At 43.1% G+C, this 25,544-nt stretch overlaps 1 protein-coding gene across 1 annotated transcript in view; it reads left to right on the forward strand.

Moving 5' to 3' along the window:
* The window catches only part of lrrc75a (leucine rich repeat containing 75A), a 68,212-nt gene that overhangs the window by 18,845 nt on the left and 23,823 nt on the right, over positions 1–25,544 (forward strand). Inside the window, exon 3 of the mRNA XM_085370651.1 lies at positions 24,027–24,139. Within this exon, the coding sequence (XP_085226777.1) occupies positions 24,027–24,139 (113 nt within the window). The remainder of the gene's footprint in view (positions 1–24,026; positions 24,140–25,544) is intronic.

Raw genomic sequence — 25,544 nt, forward strand, 5'->3', positions numbered from 1 at the left:
CCCATTTCAATTATTTGTTTTTACCAGTGAAACCAATATAACATCTCCACATTCACAAATATACATTTCTGACATTCAAAAACAAAACAAAAACAAATCAGCGACCAATATAGCCACCTTTCTTTGCAAGGACACTCAAAAGCCTGCCATCCATGGATTCTGTCAGTGTTTTGATCTGTTCACCATCAACATTGCGTGCAGCAGCAACCACAGCCTCCCAGACACTGTTCAGAGAGGTGTACTGTTTTCCCTCCTTGTAAATCTCACATTTGATGATGGACCACAGGTTCTCAATGGGGTTCAGATCAGGTGAACAAGGAGGCCATGTCATTAGTTTTTCTTCTTTTATACCCTTTCTTGCCAGCCACGCTGTGGAGTACTTGGACGCGTGTGATGGAGCATTGTCCTGCATGAAAATCATGTTTTTCTTGAAGGATGCCGACTTCTTCCTGTACCACTGCTTGAAGAAGGTGTCTTCCAGAAACTGGCAGTAGGACTGGGAGTTGAGCTTGACTCCATCCTCAACCTGAAAAGGCCCCACAAGCTCATCTTTGATGATACCAGCCCAAACCAGTACTCCACCTCCACCTTGCTGGCATCTGAGTCGGACTGGAGCTCTCTGCCCTTTACCAATCCAGCCACGGGCCCATCCATCTGGCCCATCAAGACTCACTCTCATTTCATCAGTCCATAAAACCTTAGAAAAACCAGTCTTGAGATATTTCTTGGCCCAGTCTTGACGTTTCAGCTTGTGTGTCTTGTTCAGTGGTGGTCGTCTTTCAGCCTTTCTTACCTTGGCCATGTCTCTGAGTATTGCACACCTTGTGCTTTTGGGCACTCCAGTGATGTTGCAGCTCTGAAATATGGCCAAACTGGTGGCAAGTGGCATCTTGGCAGCTGCACGCTTGACTTTTCTCAGTTCATGGGCAGTTATTTTGCGCCTTGGTTTTTCCACACGCTTCTTGCGACCCTGTTGACTATTTTGAATGAAACGCTTGATTGTTCGATGATCACGCTTCAGAAGCTTTGCAATTTTGAGACTGCTGCATCCCTCTGCAAGATATCTCGCTATTTTTGACTTTTCTGAGCCTGTCAAGTCCTTCTTTTGACCCATTTTGCCAAAGGAAAGGACGTTGCCTAATAATTATGCACACCTGATATAGGGTGTTGATGTCATTAGACCACACCCCTTCTCATTACAGAGATGCACATCACCTAATATGCTTAATTGGTAGTAGGCTTTCGAGCCTATACAGCTTGGAGTAAGACAACATGCATGAAGAGGATGATGTGGACAAAATACTCATTTGCCTAATAATTCTGCACTCCCTGTATAAGTGAATGAAAGGGGAAACAGATCCTGAAATACATATCGAGCTTCTGTTTTTCAACTAACAAGGAAAACTAAACATCAGAAAGAAAGCACACTCCTGGATAATACTGCCACTGTCGATAATAAAGCATCTCCCACACACGTAGATATAAACACATTACAGTCAATCCCAGATGAGCATGTATTGATTTTACAGTAAATATGAGACCAATCAAACTGCATCCTATTCATCAAGTCAAATGTGGAGCAAAGTGACCTTTCATTAAAGGTCCATCTAAAGAAGCAGGTATATATATTAATGTGCTGTGTTGTGTTACTAAATGTAGTTTCCCAGACAGACTGCATGAGCTGTTATATTTCTGTTTAATAAAAGTTGCTGCATGTTTCATTTTATACAATTAAAGACCCACAAAGAAGAAAATGAGCATTTTTTTTTTTTACCTTTATGGTATAAATTCTATGAAATTATGAAAATGATTAATCACGGAGGCTGCACTGTCAACACCAGTGGTGGTGGAAGTTTAAGGTGGACTCTAGGGGAGGACCAGAAATCTACTGAAACTAGTTTATTGGTACTTGAGCCTGTAATTGCTTCCAAATTATTGAGCAAAGGCTGTGAATACTATTAATACTATGGTATTTCTGTAGTCAGACAACAGAATGATTATGACACATAGCATATGCGTCATAATGTCATTTCATAGCTTCATTAATAGAAGTTTGTCTATTAAGTTAGAATGAAGTTGTTTTAATTTCTGTTGGGTTAGTTGTTACAACTTCTAAAATTAGGCTACACCTTTTTGTCTTTGTAACTATTGTGGCATTTATTTTTGACATGTTAGCTGTAAGAATTCAAAATCAGAAAGAAAAAAATATCCAAGTGACAAGAGTCCCAGTGACATTGCTATGCATTGGGTAAATTCTTATTAATCATGGCTGACTGTCAGATATCTGTTTCAGTGTTAATGGAAACTGCATGTGGTAATAAGGTCAACATAGATTTAATGAGAAAATGAACCATTTAGCATAAACTGTAAGGAAAACTAGTAGCTAGTAGCTTAGAGGTGTGGCCTGTCAAGGGTGTGAATATCCATCCGTTCTCTGCCGCTTATCCTTTTCAGTGTTGCGGAGCCTATCCCAGCTGTCTTAGAGCCAGACTGCCTCTGGTACACCCCAGACAGGTTGCCAATCTGTCGCCGGGCTAACACATAGACAGAGAACCATTCGCACCTATGGGTAGTTTAGTTTCCAATTAACCTATCCCCACTAACTGCATGTCTTTGGACTTTGGGAGCAAGCTGGAGTACCCAGACTATGCAAACACATTCCCATCAGGCAGCACCACAAAAGCAAAAAGTGTCTTCCCAAACTCCACACAGAAAGACCTGATGGTGGAATTGAGCTCAGCACCTCCTTGCTGTGAGGCAACAGTGCAAACCACTGTGCCACCATGCTGGTTTTAAATAGGTATTATAAATTTGATTTGTAATTTGAAATAATCAACTTGAACCAGAGTTGCCTTGAGGTGAAATATCGAAATAAAATTGATCGGAATTCATTGCAATGATATCAATTACCAGCAGCTGTCACTCCTCAGCGCTGCACATAATACAAAGCTGCGTTTCCACATGAAAAGATTAAGAGCTGCTGTGGGTGTAACAAAGAAGTTACACCCACAGTGGTGTAGCACAGGCGCTGGTGCATCTTTTACTGCTGTAGAAAAGACAGAGGAAGCAGTAAATTATGTAGCCTACCTTAAAGAGTGAACAGTGGGAACTGATACCAGCTGAACAATTGAACATGAAGATTTTAGGCTGATTCTTTTTTGTTGTTGTTGACTTTGTAAAAAAAAAAAAAGTCTTTTTACTCTTCCTGTCTGTAAAAAGATATATTTTCTTTTGTAAAAAATAAAAAATAAAGTTGATGGTAACAGTAGGGTAAGTACCATAGAGATAAAGATGAGCATAGATGCTGTATTGTCAGTTTAGGTTGGGAAACAAATGTGTGTTCAGAGAAATGCCAGTTCATGCCTGTAACTCGAGTGTTTATCAGGTAAATAGAACCTCCAACCGCCCCGCTTCCCACAGAGTTGTTATGAAGTGAAGCCTGTCGTTTTTTTATTTGAGGCTGTAAACATGCAGTTTAGTTGGAAGTTTTAACATGGGAGTCTTTAATGAATGACTCACTTGTGGAAGCGGCAGTAACCCTTGGCTTCATTTTTCTACCGAACAGGTTCATACTTGCTAATTATATTTATTAGCAAGCTCTACAGTTGTAGCTTGAGTCTTAGAAAAAAAACATATTTAAAAATAGGGAAATTGGGGAATTTTTATAGGGAAATTTAGGCCTGAAATAAATTAACAGTTGAGTTGGTTCGGGCATCTGACTATGATGCCTCTTGGACACCTATCAGGCATGTCCTACTGGGAAGGAAGCCTCAATACAGAGCCAGGACTCAATGAAGAGATTATGTCTCTTGGCTAACCTGGGAACGACTGTGTATCGCCCTGGATGACCTGGAAGAGGTGGCCGAGGTCAGGGAAGTCTGGGCTTCTCTGCTTAGACTGCTGTGACTCCAGATAAGCAGTAGAAGGCAGATAAATGGATGGATGGATGGAAATAAATAAATCAACAACAATAAAATGTTGTAATGATGTGAGAAAGTTCACAACCTGGAGCTCTACTTTGGATTTGATCAGTAGTTGATAAAACTTGTGAAAATGTACCAACTGAATTATAAATTGGCTAGTTGCACAGGCTCCATGCACCACTGGTCCCTGATTTGATTGATTAATTATTTATTAATATGTAGACATTTTAGGAGGTTTATGTTGAAATAAACCTGCCAGCACATATTTCTACCATATTCCAACCATACTTCTGCCACCTTTGACAGCTCTGCCACTGAAAGAGCCCCAAGCCAGCTGAGAGCTGATTTTCAGCACATTCTGATAACTCGCTAATCCTTCCTGCCACATACCCTGCACCTTTTTCTAAATACAAGCACACAACAGCTGGTGAAGACCAGCCGCAACATCCAAATGCACACATTCATATTTAAGGTTAAGAAACATCCATCATTAGCACACGTATATGCATGCTGATACAAGCCTGCAGATGTGCTAAAGGATTTGACTTGATTAACAAAAAAAGCGTACGCTTTAGATATATGTGCAGCCGCTCAAATGCTCACTTGCTCTCACACATTTGGTGTCACAAACAGCAGCACAGCAGCCTCCACAGAGTGTGTGAAAGGTCTATTCATTGCTGTGTGACTCCAGCTAAGTGGGGTGACTAGTGAATCTTTACTTAGAGCAGCGGAAAGCTTCGCTGCTTTATCACTGCAGCTGCTCCGATTCTCTCTCTTTCTGCTCTCAGTTCTTTTACCTCTTTATTCCTCCTGTTTCACACCTCTTCTGTCTGCTCTCTTAATTTCTAATTTGTCTATGTGTTGTTCCATCTATGTGTCTGTGTCTCTACTTTTCTCGAGCTGTGAATCGGACAGCTCAGCTTGACTTTGCTCATAATAACAGTATCTGTTCCTGGATGTGTGCGGGTTCATCTCTGCTCATATTGCGGTTAGTCAAATGTCAGATATTTGCCAGTCTGTCACCTCATCACATTATCAGATTTGAATTATTTCATTTACTTGTCAAAATGTCAGCTAGAGCCATTCTAATTCAAACACAGATAAAGGTGCTTTTTATAGCGTGGAGCTATTTGAAGAAGCTAGCAGCGAAGAGGCGATTCAGAGTGCACCAAGCATAAGAAAAAAGTGATTGATTTGTTTGGTTTAACCCATGACTAACCTTAAGACTTTCCATAGCAGTGCTTTTATCACCATGAAGGTCGTGTGGCTCAAATCCACCGATCCAAGCTGTTTATGCTCGAGAGTTAGAGCCACACCCCACGATCCTGTACCACACAGGTTGCGTAGTGAATGTAGCATAAGCGACTCGAATTTAGGAGACCAGCGTCACAGCCTAATAGGAAGCGCATATAGATAATCTAGATCTATATAAATGTAAGAACTAATCATTTGGATCACAGGGATTGGTAATTGTCGTTAATTGAATCATTTCTATTTCCCCTTTGTTAGTTAACATCCAGTCCATGTTGTTATTCCATCAAATCAGTAATTTAATAACATAATATAAATTGTTCCAAAAGGCACCAGTTACCTGTGTTGGTGCACCTGTCAATCAAAGTACCCATGCTCCCATCTTTAGCATTGACAAAATCCACCTGAATGAAATTACCTGTATATAGTCGTGGCCAAGACTTTTGTTAGTGACATTTTGTCATTTCAGTTTACTTTAAATTTAATTTTTATTTATGTATTTTTTGACATATTTCTATAATATTGTGTGGAACAATTGCAAGGATTTCAAAACAGTTTATTGACAAATGAATAAAAATAGTTTTATCAGTGGTTTTATAGTTTAATAGTTGCCAAAATGTTTTTTTTATGTAGGAGGCTAAAACAGTTTTATGGAACAAGCTTTCAAAGCTGTTAAGATGGGCATTTTAACATGGGTATTGATGGGGATTCTCATTATCTACTGTTTACATTACTCATTCATTATATGTATGCACGTGGAAGATTTTCAATTAAATGCATGCAGGCACCAGACTGTACAGACTGTCTGTAGTCACAACAAGATACCGTGTACTCAGCCACCATTAACTCTCTGTTCCTTCTTGCTGTTTCTAAAGCCTTCATAGAGTTTACCAGTCCATTCCCTTGAATTATTAAAACATTTGCTGATGCAGAGACCAAAGAGCAACCCACTGAGTCCAAGCGTAAAGAATTTATTTTACTTTAGCTGGCAGATTGGACTGGAAGGTGCAGATATGGGTTTGAGAGAGTTGGCAGCCGGGCAAAGCTGGATTATAGTTCTTAAACCAAGAATCAGGTACATTTATTGAAGTCTTGAGCCTTACAGTTCACTATCATGTGCATGTATCATGCAGATATGACAGATTGGCAAGGACTGGAGGAGAAGCTGGGTTTGAAATGGTGCAGAGTCTGATTGAGGATGAAGACTGATCGGAGACTGATTGTGTGCCACCTGCAGACACGCTCACAAAACAAAATGGCAACAACAAGGGACACGTGGAAAGGTTTACAGACCTCCCTGCCGGAGAAGGCATACACCTTGGACCATGACAAAATTATTACCACAGATCTCAGTTAATACCCAAACCAGGATATCATTTATGTCGCAGTGATGTGCTCATGAATGTAATTATATATTTCAGTAAAATGATAAACGTGAGCTTGACTTTTAGCACGATACAAGTAAAGACTCATCAGGTAAGGACTGTGTGTAAGTTTGATTAAATTCTGACCAGTACTCTAAGAGGTGTAGTAACTCTTAAAGTGAAATGTGGACAGACAATGGATGCCTCACTATGGTATGAGCTCATCACTAAAAATGACTAAAAGCATGATGATGAAAGGTGATTTCATTGTGATTTAAAAGATCACACATAGTAGGTTTTACAGTGTTGCTAGTTCGCACATTCAAGCATGGATGTTCATCAGAACAAGCAAGAAACACACCCAAATGAACTCAGTCGCTGCATTCAGTCCTTTAGGCTACGTTCACACTTCAGGCGAAAGCGCATCAAATCCGACTTTTTTGACCCTATGCGACCCATATCCGATCATGGTATGACAGTGTGAACGGCACAAATCTGATATTTTCAAATCCGACCTGGGTCACTTTCGTATGTGGCACTGAATACGATACATATCTGACGTTTTAGAAAGCGACTGCTGTTTGAATGGTCATGTTGCATTAAATCCGTCTTTTACGTCACTGACACAAGACAGACGCCAATTGTCAGCCCACAAAATATATTACTTTCTAAGAGATTATTAGTAATGGCCAAGGATATTATTGCTCAGCATGAAGTTTGTCTGACAAAGAATGACTCATAGCACGTAATGTCACAGTCAGTAGGAAATTATAGTTTCTAAAATAATAATTTCTGTGCTGAGCTTTTCATTTCAAGCGGAACTAATGTGCTTATTAGATGTGTTTTTACGAACTAAATGTGAAAAAGCAGTGAATGTCCAATTCTGCCTCCTTGAAAGCAAAATATAAAGAAATAAGTGGTGGCTCAAGACTTATGCACAGCACTGTAGGTAGCTCTGCAAGGACTTTATGAGTGATAACTCCCTGAGATCAAACCACTGTTCCGAATCAGCCATCTGCTAGGTCTTCCCCTGCACCTCCTGACCACTGAAACAAGAGCAATAAGATTGAATTATCCAAACAATTCATCTGCAGTACAGAGGAAATGGTCATTTGGCAGAGCATGAAAAATTGGACCAAAGTAATGGTTCCATTTGTACTGTGCAAACTAACCTCATCAGCTGCTAGCCTGCAGGGAAGAGGTAGAGATGAGGCAGACAGATAAATAAAAGGAGGTGGGGGTGGAGAGTAAAGGATGGAGAGGTCATTAGTTCTCTGGAGACTGGAAAGATTCACAGATGTGTTCTGTATCAATAATGTAACAAGGAAGAGGAGAGAGGGAAGCAGGACACCAGAGTATGAAGAAAGGAAAAAGAGGGGGGGAAACACAACACAGAGAGAGAGAGAGAGAGTGAAGGAGGGAACAGATGAAGGAATTGTGATAAGTGGATGCAGGAAAAGGTGGAAAGCATGCAGTGAGGCTGGAACACTGCTGCTGTTCCCAACAACACAAGCTCTCTCTCATTCTCTCATGCTTTATTGACACCATGAGACCACTCTTACAATAAATACCAAGAGTGCCAGTAAAAAAGACCACACAATAAAAACAAGGAGAAATTAGGGTCAAATATTTGCCTATAAATAATAATAGTTGGTTAGTATGAACGGTGGTTCCATAGTGCAATGGTTAACATATTCAAAATCGCAGCTTGACACTGGGAGGAGACCCCGGGGTGTGCGTTGAGTGTAAAAATGTGTGTCTGATCAAAGATGTAGATCCATCTGCTGTGTGACCCTTTGTAAAAAGGGAGCAGCTGATAGAGGGTGCTTTGTTAGTATGAAACTTGAATTCAAACTTTTGCCTTTTTATTAGATCAAAAGTCACAGAGTGTATCTTACAGTCTGGAACAACAGAAAGCTAATAAGGTGTGCATTTGTTTCAGTTCAGGTATCAATAAAAGTTTTTTCCAAAAGAAAGCAAATCAAAAGAGCAACCTTGTAATTTCAACACTGCAACAACACCGAAACTCACTCAGAATATTTAAAACAAAATCCTGATCATGTGACATGACATGTATATATGAAATGCTGCAATTAGTCCATCGGCTACAGCCCTGTGCAAAACGTTTTCACAGAACTCAATCATGTGGAAAAACTACAGCCAGCCTGTCCTGGCTTGTAGAACCAGTTTAGCTATTTTGTATTAACATCTTTAACATCTGCACTTCATCTTGGATGAATTATAGCCCACGTTTATTTACAACATTGCTTATGTCACGAATGACGGAACAGACTCAGGTGCAGATTTGGAGTAAATGGCAAAGGTTTATTTACACACAAAAAACACCAAGTGACATATATGTATGTATACATGTATGTATGTATGTATACATACATACATACCGAGCTATATATCCTTCAAGCTCGGGTCCTCTACCAGAGGCCTGGGAGCTTGAGGGTCCTGCGCAGTATCTTAGCTGTTCCCAGGACTGCGCTCTTCTGGACAGAGATCTCCGCTGTTGTTCCCGGGATCTGCTGGAGCCACTCGCCTAGCTTGGGAGTCACTGCAGCTAGTGCTCCGATTACCACTGGGACCACCGTCACCTTCACCCTCCACATCTTCTCGAGCTCTTCTCTGAGCCCTTGGTATTTCTCGAGGTTCTCGTGTTCCTTCTTCCTGATGTTGCTGTCATTTGGAACCGCTACATCGATCACTACGGCCGTCTTCTCATGTTTGTCTACCACCACTATGTCCGGTTGGTTAGCCACCACTATTTTGTCCATCTGTATCTGGAAGTCCCACAGGATCTTAGCTCGGTCATTCTCCATCACCCTTGGGGGCATCTCCCATTTTGACCCCGGGACTTCCAGGTTATACTCGGCACAGATGTTCCTGTACACTATGCCAGCCACTTGGTTATGGCGTTCCATGTATGCCTTGCCTGCTAGCATCTTACACCCTGCTGTTATGTGCTGGATTGTCTCTGGAGCATCTTTACACAGCCTACACCTGGGGTCTTGCCTGGTGTGACAGCCTCAATGGATCTTGTGCTTAGTGCTTGTTCCTGTACTGCCATGATTAGTGCTTCTGTGCTGTCTTTCAGTCCAGCTTTGTCCAGCCACTGGTAGGATTTCTGGATATCAGCCACCTTCTCTATCTGCCGTGCAGGAGCCTGTCCTTCCATGATGGTTCCTCGTCTCCCTCCACTTTCTTGGGTTTCTGCTGCCTGAGGTATTCACTGAGCACTCGGTCAGTTGGGGCCATCTTCGTGATGTATTCGTGGATGTTCCTTGTCTCATCCTGGACTGTGGTGCTGACACTCACCAGTCCCCGGCCCCCTTCCTTCCGCTTAGCGTACAGCCTCAGGGTGCTGGACTTGGGGTGAAACCCTCCATGCATGGTAAGGAGCTTTCTTGTCTTGATGTCAGTGGCTTCTATCTCCTCCTTTGGCCAGCCTATTACCCCAGCAGAGTGCCTGATCACGGGCAGGGCGTAGGTGTTGATAGCCCGGATCTTGTTCTTACCGTACAGCTGACTCGTCAGGACTTTTTTTTTTCCTTTTTTCAAGTCAAGTTGGCTTTATTGTCACTTCAACCATATACAGTTAGTACACAGTGAAGCGAAACAACTTTCCTCCAGGACCAAGGTGCTACATGCAACATAAATTTACAACATAAATTAACAGAAAACACTAAACTAGCTAACTAAGAGGCCTAGTTAGCTGGCTAGCAGAGACAAGACAGACTGACCTAACATAAATTACAACAAAAACTAACTATCTAAGGAAGACTTTTTTTTTTTGTTAACAGACAGCAGACAACAAAGTGCACGTGCAAATGTGCAAACAAGAGCAGCAAAGTGACAGTGTGACAAAAAAAAACAAAAAACACAACGTAACATAATAATAAGGTTTTGTGATGATGAGTTGAGGTAGTGGAGGAACAGTAAACATTCCTTAGTGTAGCAGCAAAAATTAGGAAGTAAAGAAGTCAGTGCAAAAAGTCCAGTAATAATATTGTGCAAAAGAGCATTTACAGGTTGGTGTGTACGATAGTTTGGTGGTGTAGGTCAGTGTGTTTGCGCTTGTGCTGATTAGTCAGTCCAGTCTCAATGTTTTGAGGTAGTTGAGTTAAGCTGAGTGATAATGTTTGTGTGTGTGTGTGTGTGTGTGTGTGTGTGTGTGTGTGTGTGTGTGTGTGTGTGTGTGTATATCAGTCCAGTCCCTTTTTGCTGAGGAGACGGATGGCTTGTGGAAAAAAGCTGTTCCACAGTCTGGATGTGTGTGCCCGAATGCTTCGGTACCTTTTTCCAGATGGCAGGAGTGTGAAGAGTGTGTGAGAGGGGTGTGTCCGATCAGCCACAATGCTGGTGGCTTTGCGAATGCAGCGTGTGGTGTAGATGTCCTCAATAGAGGGGAGAGAGACCCCGATGATCTTCTCTGCTGTTCCCACTATCCGCTGTAGGGTCTTGCGGTCCGATATGGCACAGTTCCCAAACCAGGCAGTGATGCAGCCGCTCAGGATACTCTCGATAGTTCCTCTATAGAAGGTGGTCAGGATCGGTGGTGGAAGCTGGGCCTTTCTCAGTCTTCTCAGAAAGAAGAGACGCTGTTGGGCTTTCTTGTGCAGGGAGCTGGTGTTGAGGGACCAGCCGAGGTCCTTCTCCAGGTGGACGCCCAGGAATTTGGTGCTGTCAACGATCTCCACAGAGGAGCCGTTGATGCTCAGCGGTGAGTGGTCGCCTCGTGTCCTCCTAAAGTCAACAACCATCTCTTTTGTCTTGTCAACATTCAGAGACAGGTTGTTGTCTTTACACCAGTCCGTTAGCCTCTGCACTTCCTCTCTGTACGCTGACTCGTCGTTCTTGCTAATGAGACCCACCACGGTCGTGTCATCAGCGAACTTAATGATGTGATTTGAACTGTGTGTTGCTACACAGTCATGAGTCAGCAGTGTGAACAGCAGAGGACTGAGCACACAGCCTTGTGGGGCCCCAGTGCTCAGTGTGGTGGTGCTGGAGGTGCAGTTCCCGATCCGTACTGACTGAGGCCTTCAGGTCAGAAAGTCCAGGATCCAGTTGCAGAGGGAGGTGTTCAGGCCCAGCAGGCTCAGCTTTCCGATCAGTTGTTGGGGGATGATCGTGTTGAATGCTGATCTGAAATCTATGTACAGCATTCGAACGTGTGAGTCCTTCTTGTCCAAGTGTGTGAGGGCAAGATGGAGTGCAGTGGAGATGGTGTCGTCCGTTGAGCGGTTATGGCGGTACGCAAATTGCAGTGGGTCCAGTGAGGGGGGCAGCAGGGTCTTGATGTGTCTCATGACGAGCCGCTCGAAGCACTTCATGATGGTGGGTGTAAGTGCAACAGGACGGTAGTCGTTGAGACAGGACACAGAAGACTTCTTGGGCACGGGGACGATGGTGGTGGCCTTGAAGCACGTGGGAACGACGGCACTGCTCAGAGAGATGTTGAAGATATCGGTGAGAACATTTGCCAGCTGTTCAGCACATTCTCTGAGCACTCTGCCTGGGATGTTGTCTGGTCCAGCAGCTTTACGTGGGTTGACTCTGCGTAGAGTTTTCCTCACCTCAGCTGTAGTGAGACACAGGACCTGGTCGTTCGGAGGAGGGGTGGTCTTCCTCGCCGCCACGTCATCCTGCTTGTCGAACCGAGCGTAGAAGTTGTTCAGCGCATCTGGGAGGGAGCCGTCACTGTCACAGGCAGGTGATGTCGTCCTGTAGTTAGTGATGGCTTGTAAGCCCTGCCACATGCGCCGTGTGTCGCCGCTGTCCTTGAAGTGGTTGTGGATTCTCTGGGCGTGTGCGCGCTTCGCCTCTCTGATGGCCCGAGAAAGTTCGGCCCTAGCTCTTCTAAGTGCCACCTTATCTCCCGCTTTGAAGGCAGAGTCTCGGGTCCTCAGAAGTGCACGCACTTCCGCAGTAATCCACGGTTTCTGGTTGGGTCGTGAGATGATGGTCTTGGAGACAGTGACGTCATCGGTGCACTTGTTGATGTAGCTGGACACTGATGACGTGTACTCCTCCAAGTCAGTGAAGTCGCCGTAAGTTGCAGCCTCCCTAAACATGTTCCAGTCAGTGCTCTCGAAACAGTCCTGAAGAGCAGAGATGGCTCCTGCTGGCCAGGTTTTCACCTGCTTCAGAACCGGTTTTGATCGCCTGACGAGTGGTCTGTATGCTGGAATTAGCATAACAGAGATGTGGTCTGAGTAACCGAGGTGGGGGCGGGGCTCTGCGCCGGGGATGTTTGTGTAAACAAGATCCAGCGTGTTTTCCCCTCTCGTTGCAAAGTCCACATACTGATGGAATCTAGGAAGCACTGACTTGAGATTTGCATGGTTGAAATCTCCAGCAACAATAAACAGTTGATCCGGGTGTGTATTTTGCAGTTCACTGATCTTTGTATATAGTTCCCATAGCGCTTCCTTAGCATCAGCGCTAGGTGGAATGTACACTCCGATAATGAAAACAGTGGTGAATTCCCGTGGTAAATAAAAAGGTCTGCATCTAACAGTCACAAACTCCACCAGCGATGAGCAATAACTAGAAACTAGCACAGAGTTCTTGCACCATTTCGCGTTGATGTAAACACTAGGGGTGCAACGATATTCGTATCGATATTGAACCGTTCGATACAGTGCTTTCGGTTCGGTACGCATATGTATCGAACAATACAACATTTGTAATTTATTTTATCAACTTTCCTTCTGACGATGCTGTCTGTGTTGAGCGCTCAGTGAATCTGCATTCGACTACTCCGCCTAGGCTGCACTGTCGAGCGCAGATCCACTAAGTGCTCAACACAGACAGCATAGTCAGAAGGAAGAGCGCAGGGCAAGCTAGCAAGACAGAAGTTAAGCTCTCCTTGCAACATGGACCTCCCCCACTCTCATTCAGATCTGGCGTTTGGAATTATTTTGGTTTTCATGTGACGTATGACCCTGAAGGTAAGCGAGTCATGGACTAAAGTAAAACAGTATGTTGGATGTGCCATGCAATGCTCAATTACATGGGTGGGAACTAGTGTGTTAGCGCAGTTAGCTCGTTAACGTGTTGGCCATCTTTTTAACCATTTGACTTGAAGTTGATTTAAGTAGATGCATATTCTATTCTTTGTGATAAGAACACATGTGAAACAAGTGATCATTTAGCCATTTATTTTTAGCTCAAAATGACAACATTAACACAATAAAACAGGTCTCTTTCTTAAACAGAAGCCTGTCATGCTTAACTTTTGAGAATATAAGTAAATCTTTCTTTAAAAGAACTCTGTCCTGCTTAACTTAAAATAATAGAAAATAATAGAAAGAAAAACATTCTTGTAACAGTGCACATTTAGTGCATTTAGTACAATTGAGTTCAGTTGAGGTATTATTTCAGCTTTTCTAATGGTAATCAGCTGCTCCTGTTTGTAAACCCGCTTGTTCCCATGATTACGCATCATAACTCATCATCATTATTCACCTATGTATTACTTTTATGTATTAGTCATCTATTTGTTGTAATCATCTATCCTTGCAGTTGTTTATTACACAAAATAAGTTATATTATCACACTTCTGGCCACATAGCGCTGATATTCACTGCACATGCCCATATTAACTTTTTCCAGCCAGGTGTTTTCCTTTTCCCATTCTTCCCTTTCTCTGAGGGGAACAAATATTGCTGCTCTAATGCTGGGCTTATGCTGGGCTTACACTGTGCGATTTTTGGCCCATTTTGAGACGATTTTTGAGTCGTGCGACGGTTTTGGCGATCGGCCCGATTTTGGCCTTCATCGTGCGTCGTGTAGTATACGTGGGGTAACGAGAAGTGATTAACACCTCACGACCAGCTCCCGATCATCAATCGCTCGTGAGGGTCTCACCACAGCCGCTCACACTGCTCATGCGCAAACACGTAAACGTCGGTGAAAAAGACGGAGCAGCACGGCAGTGCTGCGTGTGATCTGGACACAAGCGATGGAGGCACAACTTGTAGAACTTTGGAAAGCTCATCCGAGCCTTTTCGATGTGGCATCACAAAATGATCACGACCACAACAACCGTGAAAATAGTTGGATTTACACTGCTGCTCAATCACAGCTGCCTGATCAATGTTTTTCATTAGCAATTTAGCAAAGTTGATGGTGGTGGTGTGTCTGTGTGAGTGAAAGACAGAGAGAGCGAGCGACAGATTTTCTGTTATAACCTTAATTTTATGGACGCACAGTGTGAGCACTCAGGTCGCATCAGAGCATCGGGCCGTATAGTGTGAGACTCTGCATCGTGACCTACGAACTTCTAACCCCTGCGCGTCAATCGTGCAGTTTGAGCAGGAGCTGAATAACGTGACTGAAAAAATCGCACAGTGTCTGCCCAGCTTTAGGTGTACTGTCGTCCGAGACTTGCACCGCAGTGTCGGCGTTTGTTTCCCTGTTGGCCATGCTTGTTGTTGTGGTCATCTGTTGTCTTCCGGTATTTTCTCCGCAAGCGACCTTTCCTCGACCAATGAGATGAGCGGTAATCTGAATTGTCATACTCGAATTGTCATAAGTGTGCTGTCAGCTCATTGGTAACAAAGCAGGAGAGGGGCTGGGAATTATGTTTTCAAACAAAGCGTTAATTCCATTAAAAGTTATAGACTACTTTTGATTCTCACTGTATTACGGGACAAAGTGCGTCCCTTATTAGCTCAATACGGGACGATTCCATATTTTAAGGGACGGTTGGCAACCCTATGCACGGGGCGATCGGCGGTAGCTCGTTAACGGAGATTTGCCGTGTTGTGGCGTTAAGGTCATTTCAACGAGATTAACCTGAAAGCACTAGTGGGAACACAACGAATATGACTGCACATTTACATCATCCTAGTGCAAAGACAAAAACAACAAGCATGCTACTAACTTTAGCCGAGTCATTTAGACAGCTGTTACCACATGATTCTCCTTATGCTGCTGAGACTGTACTTTTGAGTTAAAATATATATTTATAATTTTAATAAATGACAAATTAAAAAGGCATGAACATTTTTTTTTGTATCGAAAAAATATCGAACCGTGACACCAAAGTATCGAACCGAACCGTGAATTTTGTGTATCGTTGCACGCCTAGTAAACACACAAGCCGCCACCGTGAGTCTTACCGCACAGAGCTGCATTTCTGTCGGCGCGAAACGAGGCCAGCCCATTTAGCTGAATAGCGGCGTCCGGTACTCTGTCGCTGAGCCATGTTTCCGTGAAAACAAAGACACAGCAGTCTCTAACCTCACGCTGTGTAGCCTGCTGGAGTCGGATGTAATCCAGTTACTTGGTTGTTGCAGCTTTCCTAGCGGCCTCTTCATGGTTCCCATTCGTCTGTGGGATCCCCAGGTACTTGTAACTGTCCTCTATGTCTGCAATGTTGCCTTCTGGTAGTTTGATCCCCTCCGTTCTGACTACCTTCCCTCTCTTTGTTACCATCCGACTACACTTCTCCAGCCCGAACGACATTCAGATGTCATTGCTGTATAGCCTGGTAGTGTGGATCAGTGAATCGATGTCTCGTTCACTCTTGGCATACAGCTTGATGTCATCCATGTACAGGAGGTGGCTGACAACTGCTCCGTTTCGTAGTCGGTATCTGTAGCCAGTCTTGTCAATTATCTCACTGAGGGGGTTCAGGCCTATGCAGAACAGCAGTGGGGACAGAGCATCTCCTTGGTAGATCCCGCACTTGATGGTGACTTGTGCTATGGGCTTGAGGTTGGCCTCCAGTGTTGTCCGCCACATCCCCATTGAGTTCCTGATGAAGGCTCTCAGGGTCCTGTTGATCTTATATAGTTCTAGGCATTCCAGGATCCAGGTGTGGGGCATTGAGTCATAGGCCTTCTTGTAATCAATCCAGGCAGTGCACAGGTTGGTCTCGGCTGACTGCTCTGTCTGCCAGTAGCTGGTGTTTTGCGCCTCTGGTATTCTTGCCCATCCCTTTCTGTGCCCCGCTCATGTATTGACCCATGTGCCTGTTCATCTTAGCCACTATGATGCCTGACAGGAGCTTCCACGTGGTGCTGAGGCAGGTTATTGGTCAGTAGTTGGAGGGGACAGGTCCCTTCTGGGGGTCCTTGAGGATCAGGACTGTCCGGCCTTTGGGTAGCCATTCCGGGTGTCTCTCGTCAACTAGCAGCTGATTCATTTGTGCTGCCAGGCAGTGCAGTCAACTTCTTCAGCCAGTAGGCGTGAACCATGTCGGGCCCTGGTGCTGTCCAACTCTTCATACTGGAGACCCTTTCTTGCATATCGGCCACTGTGATGGTTACTGGACCCTGTTCGGGGAGGTCGCTGTGGTCTGCCACTAGCCACTGAGTATTGCCATTATGGGTTGCGTCCTTCTCCCATATGCTCTTCCAGTGTTGTTCTGCCTCCAGCCTTGGTGGTGCTGTTCTCATATTGTTCCCCTGCCACTGAGAGTACACCTTGGCTGGTTCCGTGGAGAACAGCTGGTTTATTCTCCTGCCTTCTATCTCTCTGGTGTACCTCCTCAAGCGACTGGCCAAGGCTGTGAGTCGTTGCTTGGCAGTTTCCAAGGCCGCAGGTATGGACAGCTTCCTGTACTTCTTAGGCACCTTCCTCATCGCGCCTTTCTGCAACTCCGATAGTTGGCTAACCTCCCTCCGTGCTACCTTGATCTTAGCCTCTAGCCTCCTTCTCCATGGAGGGTACTGCTCCTTGTGATCTCACTGATCACTGCTGCCGTATTTTAGATCAGCTTGTTAGTGTCGGTAATCGTGGCTGTAGGTATTGTCCGTAGTGCTGCATTAACATCATCTAGCAGACCTTCTGAGGGTACTTCACGTAATCTTGGCTACGGGGGGTCCAGGTTTCAAGTTTGGCCATGAACCTATCTTTCAGGTCAGTTCCTCTCGCACTCAACGATCCTTCTCCTATCGCACTTGGGGCTTGGTTCCCAATCTCGGGTGGGGGTGATGATATCTCCCCCCTGACCTGGCGTCCTGGCTCCCCCTTGCCGTAGCATTTATGTTGTACCTCGTCAATCTCTAGCTGTGAGAGCAGTCCCTTCTTTCGAATATTGGAACACTGAGCTACTAGTTGTTTCGCCGTCATTGTGGATGTTGGGTATCGAAGAATCCATAGGTCCCTCATCCTATTCATGTAACCCCTTCTGCCAGGGTTACTTGCGTAGTAGCATTCCAACAATATATATATGTGTATATATACACACATATATATATACATATATACACATATATACACACACACACACATATATATATATATATATATATATATATATATATATATATATATATATATATATATATATATATATAATGTGAGGGAAATCCATGGGGCTTCAACAGTCCACGGGGTATTGCGGGCGGGGTTCTCACTCTCCTCCTCAGCCACGCCACACTACACACTCCTCTTCGCTCGAGTCCACTCTGCAAACTCGCACGCGTTCAGGAAATCCAAAGGAAGGGCTTGAGGATAGGATAGAGGAGTCTATGCACAAAACAGATCAATGCCAGAAAAACAGGAGGAATCACGAGATTAGGTTGAGCTGAGGTTACCCTGAAATGTGTAGTACAACATTCCAGCGATAAGAAGAACTGAGCCTCTGCCTTAAATAGCGTCTGGGAGTGGCAGGATGATGAGCCGCAGGTGAGTAACCGTTTTCAGATGTGCTGGCCAATGAGCTAGGTCCAGGCAAGGAGGAGAGAGAGAGAGAGCAAGAGTAGGAGAAAACCGTAACAAATATCTGTAGCCTCACTGAGCCAGCCGGTTAAACACAGGGAACGTGACAGTTTAAGCACTTTGAGTTTTGCAGGAATTGTTGTTGCACAGCTCAGCATTTCAGTCAGGTTGAGGTGCTAGCTGTTACACTCATTGTGGCTCAAGTAAAGCACAAGTTTAAACATGAGTGTTGATATGAATCAATGAATCAAAATCAAATGAGTCGAAACAAAACAAAAGATAAAAAAAAGAAAAGAAAAAAATACTGTGGGCTACATTTATCATGCTGAATCTCGAAAATAAGAGCTTGTTCTGTCACAGCATGCGGGAATCAAAAAAATCTGAATTTACACAACAAAAATGCCTTCTCAATTTGTTTTTTTGCCATGTTTGACCACACATACATTTGCAGAACATATTCACAGTTTCTCAAAGGAAGTCATTATCACTTCATTTAATTTGAGAAATGAATTTTTCCATCAGCTCCCCTCTGGGCAGAGAGTCAGTAACTTTCAAAAGCAAGAACATAGTTTTTCTTTTTCTCCTTCCACTTTTTGCCCTTCGGCTTTTAACCTAGTCGCTCACAAACATCCATCCTCACCTCACAACAGGGGAACATAGAAGAGCTTTTTTTGACATCACCCTCAACCCTACCACCCCCACGCCCCCCTCCTCATCCCCCAACTCTCCACCATCTGTTTTGTACTGGATAACAGGGGACCTGACTAACCACCTGAATAAATGTATTTCAGTGTGGGTGGAAGTCTCACATACACACACAGCTACGATGTAGTGGAGGGTTTGGGTGACACCGTTTCTCAAATTGCTTCCTAGTTTCTATGATACAAACTAAGAAGCCATCTCTGGGATTATATTTATATTTATGAGTCACCATTATTTTGCGTCACAAGCAACAGATGTAATTTTACATGTCACTCATCCAAGGCCCTGGGAGGACTGTACCATTGTAAGAAAGTCATGAACATGCTTGGTACATGACATTTTTCTGTTTCATCAAAAAACATTTTTAGAGTGCCACACTGAATGTAAAGGTGCAATTCAGACACTCAGACTTAATGACACAATGTGATTGTGATGCAGCGCACCAAATGGTTTGATTATGGGCAGCCAATCAGCACACCCTGTAGAGTTCTAGTCCCCAGACTTGTGTGTGTGTCTGTGCGTGTCCTGTCATATCAGAAACTTGACAGAAGGTGTGTTTAGTAATTCTTTGCTCCAGTGGTCCTTGTATCCTTGAATTATATCAGTTCCTGTTGGCTGCTGTAGCACCTCACTGCCCTCTTTTATTCTGTGGTGATGCCATGTCAGACGTGACATTTCCTCTCTGTTCCTCATGTCAACTTAGCAACACCCGTAACTGACATCAAAATCATATACTTGTTGCATAGTTTGAAATGTACATGCATATGTATCACTTGAGTTCATATGTGGAATAGCTTCATAAGTGATGACTGATGCTCATACATTATAGAGAGGCCTATTAAAGCCACACTGGCTGAGGGACCATTCGGCCGCTTCTTGGCAACCTAAAATCCTTGTGAGCTCCTGCAAATTAGACACAACTGAAATTCAGATTTTGATTTGCTAGGTGGCTGGTGTGTAGGTGGAACTGGTAACCTGTGTTGGTCTAGAATCAACACTGCAACTGACCAATCATGTTGTTGTGATGTCATGGCTTTGTAATGTGGGGGGAAAAGAAAAATGGGCCTTTGTTTATATAAAACTCTCTTTTGGGACAGAGGTAATCATTTCAAATGCTTTCTCTATTAATTTTACAATAAGTTTGCTGTTAGCCCAATTTACCTATGTTGATTTGTTTATTGTTTGTTCTTGCCTAATGCTAACTGGATTATCAGATGTCATTTGTCACTTGCAATAATGATCCTGGACGAATATTATTATGATGATGTGGGAAGAACACCGACACTGGGATATCAAATGTTATGGTTGTGGTCAGGGAAGAAACATGTACAGTCACCAACAGGCCTCTTGTCCTTTGTTAGCAAAGGGTTATATATTTCTTTCCTTTGACATACTAAGCATAAATTGCTGGCAATGTACTATTGTATAGAATTCCCCAAGACCTGGCTCTCCCAAACATGGACAGTATATTAAACAAGGACATAACCTTTGTGACATCCATTGGTTAGTGAATCCAGTTGTGAAGCTTAAACCTGAGTACTTTGCTGCTATCTTGGCATTTTGAAATCAGACATGATGAAAAATGGATCTGACTGAGAAAGCGAGGGACACTGCATATACATTGTCAAACTTGTGATTAATAAATCATTAGCTTATGAGCAAACCCTGATTTATCCTCTTCAAGACTCCCATAAGATCATCAAGGAAATGTTTGCAGAGGTCACAGAGCATGGAGCCCGAGGGTTGTTTTCACTTCTATACACCTGAAGCTCTTCGGCAGCGGATGCGTCAACCCCTGCAGGTCATTAAATGGTATCCAGATTTAAGGCACTTCCACATTGCCTTCGCTTTTTAGACCCAGAAACTAAATCAACTCCTATATAAGGTCTATTATACTAACCTGTAAAGACCTGTTGACAAAAGAATGCAGGAAATTAACAGAAATGTTGTTAACCACGATAGATCGATAGCTATTGCTTTGTTTTTTGGTAACACTCTTTATCTGATGCCATATCAATGCAGCATTAAATATCTTATGCTTCCAATTACTCTACACTGCATGTGAATTGTTTGTGAAATATATCACAACTTGTTTTTCTAGCAAAATCCAGTGATGGCAAAAAAGGCCACCAGTGATAGCGTGGGTCTAGATGTTTGTATCTGATACCACTCTGGTATCAGGGTACCTCAAAGACAGCACAGATACAGAAATTGTTACAGGCTGATGCAATGTTAAATCACAAATACAGTGGGGCAAAAAAGTATTTAGTCAGCCACCGATTGTGCAAGTTCCCCCACTTAAAATGATGACAGAGGTCAGTAATTTGCACCAGAGGTACACTTCAACTGTGAGAGACAGAATGTGAAAAAAAAATCCATGAATCCACATGGTAGGATTAGTAAAGAATTTATTCGTAAATCAGGGTGGAAAATAAGTATTTGGTCATCTCAAACAAGGAAAATCTCTGGCTCTCACAGACCTGTAACGTCTTCTGTAAGAAGCTTTTCTGTCCCCCACTCGTTACCTGTATGAATGGCACCAGTTTGAACTCATCATCTGTATAAAAGACACCCGTCCACAGCTTCAAACAGTCAGACTCCAAACTCCGCCATGGCCAAGACCAAAGAGCTTTCGAAGGACACCAGGAAAAGTATTGTAGACCTGCACCAGACTGGGAAGAGTGAATCTACAATAGGCAAGCAGCTTGGTGTGAAAAAATCAACTGTGGGAGCAATCATCAGAAAATGGAAGACATACAAGACCACTGATAATCTCCCACGATCTGGGGCTCCACGCAAGATCTCATCCCGTGGGGTCAAAATGATCATGAGAACGGTGAGCAAAGATCCCAGAACCACACGGGGGGACCTGGTGAATGACCTGCAGAGAGCTGGGACCAAAGTAACAAAGGTCACCATCAGTAACACACTACAACGGCAGGGAATCAAATCCCGCAGTGCCAGACGTGTTCCGCTGCTGAAGCCAGTGCATGTCCAGGCCCGTCTGAAGTTTGCCAGAGAGCACATGGATGATACAGCAGAGGATTGGGAGAATGTCATGTGGTCAGATGAAACCAAAGTAGAACTTTTTGGTATAAACTCAACTCGTCGAGTTTGGAGGAAGCAGAATACTGAGTTGCATCCCAAGAACACCATACCTACTGTGAAGCATGGGGGTGGAAACATCATGCTATGGGGCTGTTTTTCTGCCAAGGGGACAGGACGACTGATCCGTGTTAAGGACAGAATGAATGGGGCCATGTATCGTGAGATTTTGAGCCAAAACCTCCTTCCATCAGTGAGAACTTTGAAGATGAAACGAGGCTGGGTCTTCCAACATGACAATGATCCAAAACACACCGCCCGGGCAACAAAGGAGTGGCTCCGTAAGAAGCATTTGAAAGTCCTGGAGTGGCCTAGCCAGTCTCCAGACCTCAACCCCATAGAAAATCTGTGGCGGGAGTTGAAAGTCCGTGTTGCTCGGCGACAGCCCCAAAACATCACTGCTCTCGAGAAGATCTGCATGGAGGAATGGGCCAAAATACCAACTACTGTGTGTGCAAACCTGGTAAAGACCTATAGTAAACGTTTGACCTCTGTTATTGCCAACAAAGGTTATGTTACAAAGTATTGAGTTGTATTTTTGTTATTGACCAAATACTTATTTTCCACCCTGATTTACGAATAAATTCTTTACAAATCCTACCATGTGAATTCATGGATTTTTTTTCACATTCTGTCTCTCACAGTTGAAGTGTACCTCTGGTGCAAATTACTGACCTCTGTCATCATTTTAGGTGGTGGAACTTGCACAATCGGTGGCTGACTAAATACTTTTTTGCCCCACTGTAAATATTCTAACGTGAGAGCATTTTTTTCCAGTGGTATGAAATGTATACATCTTGTATTCAATTCAATTCAATTTTATTTATACAGCGCCAAATCACCTCAAGGCACTTTATATTGTAAGGTAGACCCTACAATAGTACATAGAGAGAACCCCAACAATCATATGACCACTATGAGCAAGCACTTTGGTAACAGTGAGAAGGAAAAACTCCCTTTTAACAGGAAGAAACCTCCAGCAGAACCAGGTTCAGCGACCGGTTGGTGTAAGAAAAGGAAGACAGGATAAAAGACGTGCTGTGGAAGAGAGCCAGAGATTAATATTATAATATATTTATCTCTAATCTTGTATGTAGACAGTATAACCTATTTTCTATGTTTATTCAACCAGTAAGTGACTAATCACAGTGTTAAATCTGCTTCACCACAAAATCATTACACTGTATCACTGACACGATCTCACAACCAGCAGACAAAGAAATGTTAGAACTCAAAAACTGTATATAAACCAGGGGACTCCAACTCCAGGCCTTGAGGGCCAGTGTCCTGCAGGTTTTAGATCTCACCCTGGGTCTACACACCTGAATCAAATGATTAGTTCATTACCAGGCCTCTGGAGAACTGCAAGACATGTTGAGGAGGTAATTTAGCCATTTGAATTAGCTGTGTTGGATCAAGGACACATCTAAAAACTGCAGGACATCTGCCCTCGAGGCCTGGAGTTGGGGACCCCTGATATAAACGATGGATGTAACCATTATAAAATCACTTATTCTATTGGGGCTGCTTTGTTTAAAGTAATTTCTCATTTAAACCAACAGGAGGATATTTTAAGGAGAAATTAAAGGAGTTATGATGCTATATCAGCTAACAGTTTTGCACTTTCTACATGTTGATAATGCAGGCTGTCTTTCTAGCCTAAGCTGTTTTACAAAGCTTGGTTTAAAAAGCACCTCGGAAATATGTAAAACAAATTATGCAAGGAGCAGTGAAAAGTACAATTTCAACAATATACTATACACACAAACAAGAAGGTGCAAAAACTACACTTTAAACATAAATATGCCGTTAGCTGTCTCCTCTGGTATGCTGACTTGCTAGCTCGTTCTTAATTTTTGTCATTGGCTGGGCATGTAAATACCAATAGAACTGATGTCTGTGAAAATAAAGCTACAAAGAAATTTTTTTCTTATTTTCTGGCTGCCGTCTGTAATTAAGCTGATATTTTGTGCCTCTGTCTGTGTGTGTTCAATAGGAGGGAGACTCTCTTGGGGCGATGGAAAAGGTTTGTCGTCAGCTGACCTACCATCTCAGCCCCCACTCTCGATGGAGGAGACAGGGCCTGCTCAAGAGGAAACCTCAGGCCTGGTGAGTGTGTGTCGTACAGCATGTATCTCTGTTTTTGTTAACATCCTAGTGTGTCACCAGTGTGTCATCATCTGCTGCCCCTTTGGATGCCAAAGAAAAGCTCTGTGATGTATGTGTCTCTTTATTTTTTCACTCTCTCACAAACACAGTTGGAGATGAAATCTTTCCTCTCTGTGTCACCTTCACTGACTCACTTTAGCCTGTCGGCTTCCCTGTGGCCGTCAGAAGACCATTGTTTTTATTCATACATAATTCCTGAGCTGTGTTTTTGTGTATTGTTTTTCTGACTTTCAGTCCCAGTTAAAATTGGAAATATTGCTTTACGAGTCTGTATGTCTAGTAATTTATTTGATTCCCTTTGCATTTCAGCACTTAGCTTTCTCACCACTCTTCTTCATTGCACCTGCATCATGTGGAAAGTCTGTATTTACACTGCAGTGTTACACAATATGCAAATCAGTTATCAACACCAAGTATAAACTACTAATCCATATGCTTCTTTGGCTCAGCTCCAGTACAGCCATTAAAGATTAAATTCTCTAAAGCAATTCTCGAAATGAAATTTCCAATATAAGCTGGGTCCTGCATTACCACAGCAGTTTCTCAGTAAATGTGCTATATATGAAACACTCAAGGTAATTCATGTACTGTATACAAAGCATATATATACTTCTCTGCTCTCTGGTGCACAACATGTAGTGATACTTGATCTGCAAAGTGCAGTTAAACATCAGCAAAAATGCGTCAAAGAAGGAAATTAAAGGCTAAATCCTGTTGTGGACTGTTTTAATAAATCAAAGCCTGTTTACAGGTGTTTAGGGTGCACTGCTGCATATGTGGAAAAAAGGATATTTGAATCCTCTGGTTTTGAAGGGTAAAGGGAGTATCTAGAACTTTCTTAAATGTCTGGTGAGTCTCACTTGGTTTATATAGGAGTCCAAGTCAAAGGCTAGAATCTTCTGAATCTAAACCTTAAGAGCTGTAAGGAATACTCCAACAACTCTTTCCTTTGAACCTCTGGCTGTGTCGCGACGTGTCACTATTTTATTGTTGAATCGTCAACTCAGTTAATATTTTTTTTACTTGAATTGTCCCTTCTCAGCTCCTCTCTACACTCCACTTTAATAAATACAATCTCTGTAAATTTTATAGAGCCTGCCAATATTCATTTAACACAGAGCTGTGTTAAATGACTGTCGGCAGCTGACGTATCTGATATCCCTGCAGCATCATAATGTGCTTTTTCAGGATCAACATTGTAGGAATGTAGGAATATAAAAATTTCTTCTGGAAGAAATAATCGGCATTTCAAGTGTTTTCTTTATTCATTTATACATCATAATAAATATTTTTATCAACTTAGGTTTGCTGTTAGCCAAATTTAGGTTACTCATGTTGGTTTTCT

This window comes from Diplotaxodon limnothrissa, linkage group LG14, assembly GCF_057381915.1.
Source record: "Diplotaxodon limnothrissa isolate DT_005_m linkage group LG14, D_limnothrissa_male_GT1.1, whole genome shotgun sequence".
In the NCBI taxonomy this organism is placed as follows: Eukaryota; Metazoa; Chordata; class Actinopteri; order Cichliformes; family Cichlidae; genus Diplotaxodon; species Diplotaxodon limnothrissa.